This window comes from Lissotriton helveticus, chromosome 4_1, assembly GCF_964261635.1.
Source record: "Lissotriton helveticus chromosome 4_1, aLisHel1.1, whole genome shotgun sequence".
Taxonomy (NCBI): Eukaryota; Metazoa; Chordata; class Amphibia; order Caudata; family Salamandridae; genus Lissotriton; species Lissotriton helveticus.
The window spans coordinates 363,699,597-363,713,908 of record NC_136063.1 but is presented as its reverse complement, the minus strand read 5'-3'; the positions used below and the strand labels follow the sequence as shown (position 1 = coordinate 363,713,908).

Below are 14,312 nucleotides of genomic sequence, written 5' to 3'. Positions count from 1 at the left end.
AAAAGAAGAAAACTTAGTCTTGAATCACTTCAAATTCTATACCCACCAACAAAGAAGCAAAGAACCTATTGATGAGTTTGTAGCTAGCTTAAGAGAGCTTTCCATCAAGTGCAAATTCGTTGCCATGGCTGATGAATTAATAAGAGGGCCAATTAATTGTTCAGTGTAACAATAAAAAAATTCAGCAAAGGTTGGGGGTGGCCAAAAACCCCTTGTTAAATGTAGCCATTGGACACGTTTATAGAACAGTCCGGGTGTTGCAGGAAGGAGCTACAGAAATGCAACCTCAGCCATGACACTGCTGACATTTCTGAATCTTACTGGTGAAGGGCGTGAACAGGGCAATGACAATGCTAGGTGTGTAGCACTACTTAAAAACAAAATCAAATTCAGTGGCAAGAAAAGCACCAACAATAAAATGGCTGTGAAGCTCTGCTCTAGATGTGGTAGCAATGGGCATGCATCTGACTAAAAATGTAGTTTTGCCAGAAACACGGAATGCCTTAAGTGTGGTCATTTAGGACATTGCGCTAGGATGTGTAAAACCAGAACACGTGGTAGAGTTGCCCTCGTTCAAGACAGTGTAGCTTGGAAAAGTGAACAAAGTGACAGGAAACTTAGGGGCATATTAGCAACAACTTGCGATTATTATCGCAAACCACGCTTAGCGTGATTTTTTTATCGCCTCCTATCGCTGGAATTTATCGCTGAAATAATGCAGTATTACCAACATTTATCTCCACAGCGAAAAAAATCCTATCACTAAGGAAAATCTAGCTAATAGGCTGGTGGGGACTTAGCCGTAGAATCCACCTCCCATTGACTTTTATGGGTAAGTCATGTTTTTACCAGGTGTAAAATCCTGGTGCTAATCGCGGTTAGTGGGCGTTTCTTTATCGCGTCATGGGTATTGCTAATAGGGGGTAGCTCTGTTAGCGACTGCTTTCAGTCGCTACCAGTTTGGGTACGCTCACTTTGCATGTCAATATTTATAAATATCGCTGACATGCAAAGCGGGCCCCAAACCAGTCGCTATCACCAGGAAGCTGTCGCTAACTGCTCTTAGCGACAGCTTGGTATTTGGACGATAAAAAAATTGCAGCTTTATCTGCAAAAAGTGCCGCAATCTGGCCCTTGCTAATATACCCCTTAGTGTCGATGAAGAGGAAGACCTTACTGACAACGATAGGAGGAGAAATAGTCCTAAGACCCTGTTCCTGGTAGATGGCAACAATGTTTCTTTATTGACAGACACTGGATCCACGTACACCATTATCCCAAGGAAGAAGTTTGAGCATGAGGGGGAAGGGAGACCATTACTGCCCAAGGATATCTCACCCGCTGGTGAGATATCCTTGGGCATGGACGACCTTTTTCTGTTATTTTGAAGCAGACATTGTATTTTCCAACAGATCCACTAGAAGCAACGTATATGTTGCAGTGGACGGGCCCCCCATTTTGGGTTGGATCCACCAATATGACCTTCACATTTTAAGGAAAGCAAGGGCGCCTTCGCAGGTCATGGTGGTAGATGATGAGGGTATCGAATACATTCTCACAGAGGCTGGTGTGGTTTTTCAGGAAGAGTTGGGACAGCTCAAAGGGTATGTCCATAAAATCAATTTGAGGAAGGACGCCATACCGATCCAGCACAAACTGAGGAGAGTACCCCTAGTGGTGAGGGATGAGAAAGCCTCATAAAGGAGATATTAGATGGTGGGGTGATTAAGCCTGTAGATGCTTCTTTTTGGGTAGCTCCGGTAGTAATCATACAGAAGGCTAATGGCAAACTTAGATTTTGTGTGGACTTGAGAGCGCTGAATAAGTACGTTGTTGCAGACACTTTTCCTTTACCCAACATAGGCGAGCTTGTTTCCATATTAAAAGATGGCAGGTTTTTCTCTAAGCTGGATTTAAAAAGTGCGTACCACGAAACAAAATTGCATGAGGATTCCAAACACCTGACAGGGTTCATCACGACAGAAGGTACATTTCAGTTCACACATTTGCCTTTTGGTTTGTCGTCAGCTGCTAGTGTGTTTCAGCGCATGATCACTGACATTTGAAGGGCAAGATGACATTCTCATTTTTGGCAAAACTGTTGTCGAACACCACCAAGTTTTGAAGTAGGTACTGCATAGGATTGCAGATGTTGGGCTCACATTACGCAAATGCTCATTGATGGTGGAACAGATTGAACATTTGGGTTACGAAATATCAGCGTTAGGGATAAAACCCAAGAAGAACTTGCTAAGCGCCATTGAATTTGCTCTGGCTTCTATCGACAAGGATCAGTTGAATTCCTTTATGGACCTGATGGAGTAATATTCTGAGTTTTTACATGTTTTTTCTAGTAAGACGTTGTGTTTGAGGCAGTTGGTTAAAAAAGGGGAAACATTTGAGTGGGGGGAGCAGCATGCCAACTGTTTTAATAACATAAAAAATGAAATTTGTAAGTTAAATGTCTTGGCACCATTCGATATCAGAATCAAGTTCATCGTTGTGGTTGACACCAGTGCCACAGGTCTAGGGGCCACTCTCTCGCAGAAGCATCCTGGGGGAGAGAAAGCATTTGCGTTTGCGTCTAGGGCGCTTACCTCTGCCGAGCAGAACCATTCAGTTAGAGAAAGGTAGGCACTGGCGGCATCTTGGGGTGTTGAATATTTTCACATGTATTTCTGGGGTATGAGGGTTTGACTTAAGACTGACCACAAGCCTTTGACTGACCAAAGTCTTGTCCCCTGGACGTGCGGGCAAAGTGTCCGCGAGGTTGGCTAGACTTGTGGCAAGACTTCAAGAATATCAGTATGAGATTACACATGTTCAGGGTTGGAGAAACCTTCAGGCAGATTGTCTCTCTTGGTTTTCTCTGAATTAGGAAATGGTTAATGGACCTCTGGTTTCTCACTCCAGTGAGGATGGTGCGGCTGCTTCTGTACAAGATGTGGTTGTGGTTGGCGAAGGAACCTTCACGGCTGAGTTGTGGCACAGAGAAATGGAGGTGGATGAGGATCTCAAGGTGGTAATGAATCTAGTTAATTTGGGTTCCAGGTGTGAAAGTTGTGTGCTAGTGTCTGTGTGCCCTTTCATCAAGGTTTTGGAAGAGTTATCTGTGTGCGGTGGTAATGTCTTGATGAGAGGTGACAGGCTTTTTCCACCTTTTGGATTAAGGACGAAGTTACTGGCTCTCGCACATTGGGGCCGTTTTGGCCAAATGTTGACCCAATGCCGCCTAAAGGCAACATTTTGGTGGCCTGGCATGGATGAACAGTTGAATACCTGGGTTGAAAAATGCTCTGTGTTTAGGGAGGGTGAGAAGTGGCTTAAGGTGGGGTCCACGACTGAGATGGGTCACATCAGGGACCCAGGCGTGGCTTGGCACAGTATTTGTTTGGACTTCATTGGTGATGGTGTTGCTAATGGGGGAGAAGTTTCTGCCAATCTATGGTGGGAGAGCTCCCATGTCTTGAAGAGTTTGAGAAGGCATAGGCCTCCTGCGTATTTAAATGACTTCATATGCTAATTCTTATTTTTGACTCTTAATGCTTATTCCTGTGTTTTTCTCTTTCTCCTTAGTTTCTTTGCTCTGGTAAAGGAGAAAGATGTGTTGTACTTGTGCTATTAGCCCTTTCTTGATGTCTTGATGTCTTCTGTTCCCCTGTCCCTCTAGAACCTTATAGGAACGTTCTTGCATTGTTTCTTAAGTGAACATTCCTGGCTTGTCAGTTACTCCTTGGTCAGCTGTGAAGTGTCTGTTGCTCTGCTAGCTCCAATAAAGACGATGTCTCTTACCTGCTTGAAGTGTCCTGTATGCTTTATTTACAACAGTAGACATATTATAGCAATATATAAAGTGAATGGCAAGACCAATAATATGGCGGTTGCTGTTAAACTGAATAGGTGCATGTACGAAAGAAAGTATGTATACCTGGATGGATGAGTAGATGGATGGTTGGGCAGATGGACCAACAGAAGGCTGGGTACCTAAATGGATGAATGCATAATGTTTGTCAGTGAAGGGTGAAAGGTTAGATATATAGATGAGATAGATAGATGGAGCAATAGTAGATTAGATGGTTTGTAACTAGACAGATGCACAGCACTGGTTTCAACTAAGGAAGACCAGATGGTTTCCATTTACTTGGAAATGACTTATTCAGACATTAATTCCGAAATGGTGCTGCCAGGCGAGCAGGTATCAGCGACTGTGCTTTTAGAACGCACATACAAGGGAAAACAAGGGGAGAAGAATGCAGTTAGGTTACACAGTGACATTCCGTTCGACACATCTCACTCTCTTGGCAATCCAAGAAATTAACAGAACAATAAATAATCAGGAGAAACACCTGCTTCAATCTAAGATACAAAGGAGATTGTGACTTGCACACATAATTAGTCGAACACGTTACTAGATAAAGTAGCTGCACTGTACATTTTTTAACATCTACTCAAAAAAATAAGCTACTCAGTGTCTGTGTTCTGTTATTCTTTCCATAGGAGAGTATGAACCAACATTGAACTCCACTACTCATGGTGAAAACTACTTTGATAGCACCTATCAAATGCTATACATCTTGCTTAGAGGGTCAACGCCTGTCGAGGTTCGCACCTCCCCTCTGCTCGTGATTGGATTTAACCTTCCCGCCATGACCAAGGACCAGTTCTACGAAGGGAAGAACTTAGTGAAAAATCTTGCAACTTTCCTCAAGATCCCAGCAAATAAAATCCGCATCACGAAGATCATTGAAGCTTCCAGTAGGCGCAGAAAGAGGGCGACCAGCTTGTCTGTTATTGTACAAATTTCAGAGCCTCCAACTCTGATGACAAACGACAGCGCCAACACAACAGGCAAGTGTCTTTTATTATAATACAAGGGAGCCTGCAATCTCTGTATAAAGGCCCATCTCTAATGTCCTGATTACAGTTGAGTTGTGACGTCTATAGTTACTTGTAGTAATCGAACGTGACGTCAAAATATCTCCTGCCAGCTGCCAAGGTGGGAGGCAGGTCACAGAGCACAAATGCAACTGTGGTTCAAACAACAGAAACGAGAACTGGCTTTTCATTCTTTTGTTCTGTTTTTCTAAATTGAACAGTGTTCAAAGAAGGAGATATTTATGGCAAAAGGCTTATGTTTTTCCATGGTACTGGTAATAATCTCTCGTGCATTGCAATGAAAGTACTCCACAGAAGCCAGAATGATGCACCAAACAGCCACTAGCTTAAGGTGGGAGGGAAATGGCCACTAGCTCAAAGAGAGAGCGAAATGCGTCACTGGGTGGAGCCAAAACCCACTCTATGCATATCTTAGAGAAATGAATATAAAAAAGGCGGGCAGAAGCTAGAGCTGCCTGTTCCCAGACCTAAATATAATCTATTGAAAGCCTCCCTGCACTAGGATAAGCAGCTATTTATTAACATTGCTGTTTAGATCCGCTTATAAAACCGCCGTCATTCTATTAATGTTGACATGTAATTATCTTGTTTTGCATACAGGGCAGCTTCAATACGCTGAACTTCAAAACGTTTCCCAAAGCATCGCTGCAGCCGCAGTTTCAGGGAGCCTCAGCAGCAGCCTCAATGTTACTGTTGCCTCAGTGGCTGTGAAAGAGCCGCCTCCGCCTTCAGATGACCCGAAATGGCTGCAGGTAAAACATTTAATCAGTAGAGAACAAACATTCCTAACGTTAAATAAATCAACTTATTTTCTTTTCAAGTAACATAAGTATCAGAGTGCTGTTTAGTGTCAGATAAGATGCAGATCTCGAGCAAACAGAGAGTTAACTGTATGTTACAATATTAAACTGGTAGGTTACAATTTATGTAGGTGTATTACAGTGGAGCAAGATCTTTACAGGTAGGTTATCTCATGAGCATGTTACTTACTTCCCAGCAGGTTACTTGGGGCTATTACAGATAGTAGTGCGGAGTATAAAATTATTGCAATTGACATTTGATGCAGAAACCTTCATTTCTGTATTTTTCGTAGAATTGATGCTTCACACTTTTCTAGAAGACCAGTGTTGAGGCATAGTGCATAGCTCCGGTGGTGGAGAGTTCCATAACCTGGGTGTACTACATATGTAGAAGCGAGAGTAGGTCCTCTCTTATTTTAAATCTGGTTCGTTCCACGGATAGCTAATTTGAGTGGCTGCCACTGGACAAGGTGAGTTTTTGTGCCAGGTTTTTTGAGGTTCCATAGTGTACCTCTTTGTGTATTATACATGCTGGGCCTGATTCTCAAAGGTAAACTTGCACTTTTGTGTAAGTTTAGTATTGTTTGCTAAACTAGTATTTTTACGATCGAGGAGTCTCTGCACAAGAAAAGATAGGATAGTCCTATCTTTTAATGTGTGGAGATTCCGCAGTCAAAAAAAAAAATACTCCTAGAAAAATACAATTGTGAATAGCAAACAGCCGCAGTCGGTAGTGGGAGTACCTGCTGGGCGGTGACGTGGGGAGGGGGAGGGCCAGGGTGGGGGATAGTAATCTATGGATTATGGAGCTTTACAGGTAAATAAACATATCAATAAATAAAACTAATTTAGTAGCGTGCACTGCATCCCCAAATGCGATGCAGTGGGCCCAACAAAATTCGTTTTATTTATTTATATGTTTACTTACCTGTAAAGCTCCGTGATCCATAGATTACTACCCCCTGCTCTGCCCCTCCCCCTCCCCACATCAACGCCCGGCAGGTACCCCCACTACTGGCCGCGGCTGATAGCAAACAGTGGTAGACTTACACAAAAGTGTAAGTTTACCGTTGTGTATCAGAACTGCTAGCAAACTGTGGTAGACTTACACAAAATTGTAAGTTTACCTTTGTGTATCAGGACTGCTATCTTTAGGATTCAATGTGCTTCGACTGGCAGCCACTTCAGTGTGTTCAGAGAGCAAGCTCATAGTAACTTTTTCCAGTTACTAGTATATCGTTCATGTGGAGAGTAGCCCTTAGGGCAGTGGTTCCCAAACTATTTCGACGAAAGCTCCTTGACCTACTGGCGGTGGATCCCCAGTATATTACCTTTTTTTGGCAAGTGTGGGGTGTAAGCCCAGCCTAAGGAGCACTTCCATTTTTCTCCCAGAAAATAATTATAATGAAGCTGATAAAGTAGTCATAAATGTAACTAAATAGAATTATGACAGTTGTTTAATAAAAACAATGTATTTGTTGAGTCAGAAACAATACACTTCAGCACTGAAGTCTGCATATGGAATTTTGTTGTTAAAAATGATGCAGTGCAACCTTTTTCTAACAAAGCACTATTTTTTTCAATTACTAACATCACCTCTTTGGCACTTATACAATCATGCACAATCTAAGCCTTGGTGCGTGTTGATGTGATCTTTCCACAGCATAGGCTAAAACCAAACCTAGTGAGAGTGCTCTGGAATAAGGCAGCCATGTATATTAATTAGTATCAATTTATTACATGCAAATAAAACCCACACCATCTGTACTAAGACTTTAAAATCCCACCACAGATTTTTACACTTGTAAATGTTACTATTTGTTCACCCACGTTTTAAGACACCTACCCTATCGGCACCAGTCCCGCCAAGCGACCGAGCAGCTCACAGCACAACTATCTGGAGGAGCTCAACTGATGCTACAACAAGGGTCCAGGACCCCAGACACACCTCTTGAGGATCAGGAACTCACTCCAACAGAGGCCAGCAGGGGTGACGCAGTTCCAGGTCCAGATATCTTCTTGTGTTGAAAGAGGAGAATTACAATGGCAAGGAAGTAAGAGAAGAGAATCTGCGTAAAACTGAAATAAAGAAGGACGTGATGGAGAAAACGTAGTAGGATCAAAAGACAATGGACAGGTCGTATGAACTAAAGCGGAAGCAAGATGGCGGAGTGAAGACGCCATGGAGAGAATGCTCCACAGTGAACCGTTGACCCTCGAGCTTGAAAATACTCGATGAATTTTACGAATTCATGAATGAACGGACTAATGAGCAGAAGGTGCAGAGAAGCTGTCATTAAATGCCATAGAAGTTGCTCACGACGCTAATCGGCTACAAGGTTTTCAGTGACAAGGGATTGCAGTTTAACTTTATATTGGCGCAATATAGTAACCAACGAACCAGCAGAACGTACCTGTGAGCCGCCTGCCTGCCTGGCTCAGAGTCTGAGGTCTGCGGAGGTCTGCGGAGACGCGGGGCTGGTGGTTCGGCACGTTTAGAGGGCTCAACGGCAGCGGCAGCGGTAGCTGAAGCGAACTGAGGGAGTTGGAGGGAGGAGGAGGAGCGGTCGGCAGGGCTGGGGAACAGAAACGGCAGAAGCGGAAGCAGCAGAAGCGGCCGCGGTGGAGGAGACGTAGCCGTGGAGCCCATGTTTTGGAGGTTCTAGGAGCTTCACCAGTAATCCACGGGGGGTAATCTTTGAATTTTCTTCTTTTCAAAGCACTCGAAGTAATATGTCTCAGGCTGCGTGAAAAACCATTTGGGATATTAAAGGGACTGCACCACTGCAAGGAGCCGGATTCAAGGCTTTGTTTTGCCTGCTGAGCACCGAGCGCGGGGGAAAAAAAAAAAGAAAAGGAGCGAAACATACCGGGCCCCTTTTTCTTTCTTTCGATCTAATTCCAGTAACAACGCTGCGGCTGCTAGGGGCTCAGGTACACTGGTATATTGGTATTACTGCATACTGTGCCAAATTATTGTGCCAATGGCTCCTAAAAATACCAAGAACAAAGCAACCAGAGGCACTCCCATGGAAGATGGGCTGGATGAAGGGGTTTCTCCAATATTCAAACCGATTTCACCGGCAGTGGTAGCAAGGATGCCTCGTCAGGTGGATAAACAAACTGGTAAACAGCAAGTTATTCAATTTTCTGGAAAAACTCCTATTAAAGTTAACACCACTGCTGTTACTGCTGCCAAAAATAAGGACAAAGGAAAGGATAAAAATGAAGTTGCAGGAATATATGACAATAATTCTGAACAATCTATTGAAAACTCAGCTAAAGACTGTAAGGGGGCGCTAGATATGGCGGGCAAGAGTGCTGCAGATAAGGTGGATTGCGCAAATAAGACTGAGCACAATGAGATCATCACGACTGATAATCTTACCACTCTTACCACAGATACTTCAGATGCTGTTATTGAACCTCACCTTAAGTCCCCCCAACTTTTACCGGTTTTAGATCAAACTGAAGCTGATGATAGAAACTTTGGTTACCGTAATGTCACTGATGTAAATGATGTTACTGATAGCGAGACACATCTAGAGGTTAACTCTGACGATGCAGAATATGAGGAGCTGGTTTAAACTGGTGATATTGAGAGTGGTGAAGATACAGGTGCGGACATAGAATACACCTCTGCACAATTAAAGGCTATCAGACCTCCTGCTCTAAGAAAAAGGGGGAAGACAAAAAATAAAGTTAAGAAGGTAGGGAGAAATATGACCCCTGCAACTTTATTAAATACATTGATACCAACTATTAGCGGGGGGAAGCTGCTTACAGATCAGAGCCCACTCGGTAAGTGGTTTCAAGCTCAAAAAAGAGAGGCCAAAATTCTCCCGCCAAGGTTATCGGGAGGGAGCTCTATGGTAGGGGTGAGCCCTAGAGTCAACTTAATAAACCCACAAGCTACTCCGTCCAAAAGTGACACCTTATCTAATGCGGATGTAAACAGATACTCTGAACTGCCAATGTCGCCTTTCATAACTGATCCCTCTGCTTCTTTAAAATACACTACCTATTGGTATCACCAGGATCGATAACACTGCCATTGTTATTGCTGGGGACTCTCAGAAAGACAAATCTATCATATCTACTACCCCACACTGCGATTCAATAGTAACACCTATTATCTCCATCTCCTCTCCACCGGCTTCTGTCCATGTCAACGCTAATGCTAATGCTTCATCTTTGGATTTAATCCTAAAAACTTTAATGGATCATCGCCAAGAGGTACAAGAGAACTTTCGACAACTAAGAGAAGATAACACTAAAATGCACAGCTCCCTCCAAGAAGTTACCAATAAACTAAGTGGCGTGACAAAAGAAATCGAGGAACTACAGCAAAGAGTTGTGGAAGTGAAGGAAACTCTTGCTACTACTTCGAATTCATCAGATCGCCATAATGAGGAAATAGGGGCTCTGCAGAATAAAGTCGAGGACTTGGAAAACCAACAGAGGCGGCATAACCTGAGACTCTTTGGGATACCCGAGGGATCCGAGGGAGCAGATGCAAGGGCCTACATGGTAAAGATTTTACAGAGGGCATTCCCGGATTTGTCTGACTGGGACTGGGATTCACAGCTCCAGCGGGTACTTCTTGCATTGCGCATGCGCTGCTGCTGGCGCTTTCACATTTTAACGCGTCCTGTTCGGACTTTTGCCTCACTTATTATTTTGATCGTTTTTCCTGGCTTTTAGCGGGATTAGGCAGGGCTCCACACCCCTCCCTCCCTCTTACCGCACATAACGGAAGTTCCATTGCCGTTTTGGCGAGTCCGGGTCCCGGGGGTTTCCCTACACAGGGGCCATCTTGGATTGGGCTCAACTTAACTTGGACGGCAGCCATTTTGGAGCGTCATCGCGCTCGCGCTGGGCCGGGAGTGCCTACTTAAGGCGGTTTTACCAGCTTATCTGTCTTGACAGGTACTTCTTGCATTGCGCATGCGCTGCTGCTGGCGCTTTCACATTTTAACGCGTCCTGTTCGGACTTTTGCCTCACTTAATATTTTGATCGTTTTTCCTGGCTTTTAGCGGGATTAGGCAGGGCTCCACACCCCTCCCTCCCTCTTACCGCACATAACGGAAGTTCCATCGCCGTTTTGGCGAGTCCGGGTCACGGGGGTTTCCCTACACAGGGGCCATCTTGGATTGGGCTCAACTTAACTTGGACGGCAGCCATTTTGGAGCATCATCGCGCTCGCGCTGGGCCGGGAGCGCCTACTTAATGCTCTCCTCCACCGCGCAGCGGGACGCGCAGGCGGGTCGCCCTCGCTTAGCCGTGCCAGAGTCCTGCCCGTCTGCGCCCGTCAGCGACGAGGAAGCGCGAGGCGGGGCAGGTCCGACTCTCCGGTCAGCTCCGGACATCTTCAGCTGCCGTTGGTATGTTGGCTTACTCACGGTCAGAGCTGTTAGCTATAGGATATAGAAACAGGGACTACCTGTGTAAGCCTGTTGACCCATTAGCAGGCCCATATAGTTGCGATTGTAAGGGCTGGTCACTCGTGAGCCCTACTAAGATCCATTCCTTGGAAGACGCTACCCCTGTTATTCGCACGGGCGGCGCGGCTCGGGACATCCGGCTCTGGTGTTTAAACGTGAGATCTTTGGTCAAGCACTACCAACTCATTCATGATCTTCTTGAAAAAGAAGATCCTGATCTTTTTTTATTGACTGAAACCTGGCTTCAGGACCCAGACTCGGCTATTTTAAACCTTGCCTTCCCTCAGAACTATACGGTCTTTACGTCTAACAGGACCACAAGAGGAGGGGGCATTGCCATGGCAGTCAAATCCTGCTTTCCTGCTGAATGGAAACCCGCAGGGCTGCCTGCCTGTGAAAGTGCTTTCTTCAAAGTCGCTTTCAGCCATCAGTTTACGTTTAGCGGTATGCTCATCTACCGCCCACCGGGCAATGATTCTGTCTTCAAGTCCGCACTGGCCGATATGGTCAGCCCCATAGCGATGGGTTGTGCCAACTTTAACATCATAGGGGACCTAAACATCCATTTTGATAACAGGTCGGCCACAACCGTGAATACTCTGCTGGCGGATCTTGAAGCCCTCCAACTCAACCAGCTTGTCACTCTTCCTACCCACCCAGGGGGCCACATTCTGGACCCATTCTTTTCCACACTAGAGGGGGTGAAGATGACAGACCCGATTCAGATGGGATGGACGGATCATTTGCTAGTGGAAGCCTTCTGTCCTATCCACGATAATTCGTTTACATCAGTGGACAGGCCGATTTTAAAAAGGCTTTGGCATAAGCTTAAACTTGAAGATTTTTATAATCTACTGGAACAGAGACCTTTGAGCGCCTTTGACAACGCGGACCAAGGTTACCAACAGTTCTGCACTTGGATCTCCGAGGCACTTGACTCCCTTATACCTTTGAAGTGGTCGAAATATAGGGCGAAAACAGCTAGCCCTTGGTATAATGAGTCTCTTGCCGAGTTGAAAAAATCCTGTCGGAAAATAGAGAGGGAATGGAGAAAATCTTATGATCCTACTCTAAAAATCCGATATTTCGCGGCTCTAAAGCACTATCATAGGGCCATTTGCAGAACACGGGCCGCATTTTACGCTCAGGAATTCGCAGCCAGCACTAACCCTTCCAAACTGATTTTTAAGGTCCTGAAGGATTTGATGAAAAAAAGAGCCGCCTCAGAGGTGATTTGCACAGACTCCCACTGTGAGAACCTCGCCATCTTTTTCCTGGAGAAAGTGCAAAAAATCTACCGAGGATTTGATCTATGTCAGCCGACCCTTGTGGTAGCTGACTCTGATCCCTTGGGGTATGAGACTCTGGCTATAATACCAGATTTGTCTATGGAGATCTTTGACAAACTTAGCCTCAGGATCAAATCAGGCTCCCCTTTGGACCCGTTGAAACCGGCTCTTATTAACACGCTTTCCCCGCTGTGCCGGACTCCCATATTGAATCTTATCAATATGTCGCTGTCCAGTGGAGTAGTTCCCACCGCCTGGAAACAGGCGGTGGTCACTCCTATACTAAAAAAGGCCAACTCTGACCCTCGGCTGCTAGAAAACTACCGACCCATCTCCCTATTGCCTTGGATCTCTAAAGTAGCGGAAGCCCATGTTAATTCTGTTCTGGCTGAGCACCTGGCTCGCAACCAGATACTGGATCCCAGTCAGAATGGCTTCTGGCCAGGACACAGTACCGAGACGGCGCTACTTTACATCATTGAACACCTGCGCCAGGTACTTGATTCAGGACGTACAGCAGCGCTTCTACTATTAGACCTCAGCGCTGCTTTCGATACTGTGTCCCACCAGATATTGAACCAACGCCTAGAGGAGGCTGGAGTCACCGATATCGCCCTTGAGTGGTTCCGATCATTTTTGTCTGATCGAACCTTTAAGGTGGCGATACCACCAGGCCAATCTACCATCCATCCCCTGGAGCTGGGAGTCCCGCAGGGCTCTTCGTTGAGCCCTACAATGTTCAATCTCTATGTGAAACCGTTAGCTGCGGTCGTCAAACAGTGGGGTCTGGTGATGACCTCATATGCGGACGACACGCAGCTGGCGGTGACACTTAGTGGAGACCCTGAGGTAGAGGCTCCCAGATTCCGTGCGGGACTTGTGGCAGTAGCAGGCTGGCTTCGCACCAATTGCCTACAGTTGAATGCCACCAAAACTGAGGTGCTGGTGTTGGGGAAGCACGCCGAGCTATGGGGAAAGCAATGGTGGCCACCAGAGCTGGGCGTCACTCCGATTCCAGCGTCTGGAGTGAAAAATTTGGGCATCTGGTTGGACCCTGTGCTCTCCTTCTCGGAACATACTAAAAAGACGGCAGCCACGTGCTATGGCATTCTGCGGGGCATAAGGCCGGTCCTGAAATATTTTGATCCCCCCACCAGACAGCTTGTGGTCCAGGCGTCGATCTTATCCCGACTGGACTACGGCAGCTCGCTGATGTTGGGGGTGAATCAGACGGAGGCCTCGAGGCTCCAGAGGGTACAAAATGCCGCGGCGCGAGCCATTGTGGGCCTCCCCAGACACTGTTCGGCGTCGGGTACCATCTCGGCCCTCCACTGGCTTCCGGTCAGACAGCGGATTAAGTTTAAGGCGCTGTGTCTGGCCTTTAAAATTCTGAAGTCTTCTTCGCCGCCGGCACTTGCCAATCTACTCACTCCCTACATCCCTCTGAGATCACTAAGATCAGAGGCCCTACACCTGGCAGTCTGTCCCCGCTTCAAATTGAGTAGAATGGGCGGCCGCTCATTCCGGGTGCTCGCAGCAGGGCTGTGGAATTCGCTACCGGTATCTATTCGAGCCCTTAGTGACCTGTTCGCCTTTAGGCAGGCGATCAAAACTTTCCTGTTTCCCGCTTCTTAACATTCTCTCTTTTAATTATGTGTTATGTTACAGTGCCTGTCAAAGCGCCAGGACGCCCCTTTGCTGGGGCAGCTGTGCGCGATAAAAATAAAATTAACATAACATAACATAACATAACATAGACTTCCTATTACCCCTAGAATCCAGGAGAGTAAATATCTACGGCCCTTCCTAATCTATTTTGGTAACTATTTGCTGCGACAAGCAGTTTCAATGAAAGCTAGGCCAAATACTCCAGTTACAATTG

General features: G+C 45.8%; 1 protein-coding gene across 1 annotated transcript in view; it reads left to right on the top strand.

Annotated features, from left to right (window-relative positions):
* LOC144828000 (fibrocystin-L-like) overlaps nt 1-14,312 on the top strand; it is a 1,506,874-nt gene that overhangs the window by 1,437,489 nt on the left and 55,073 nt on the right. Inside the window, exons 80-81 of the mRNA XM_078686147.1 lie at nt 4,498-4,848; nt 5,497-5,648. Coding sequence (XP_078542273.1) covers nt 4,498-4,848; nt 5,497-5,648 — 503 coding nt within the window. The remainder of the gene's footprint in view (nt 1-4,497; nt 4,849-5,496; nt 5,649-14,312) is intronic.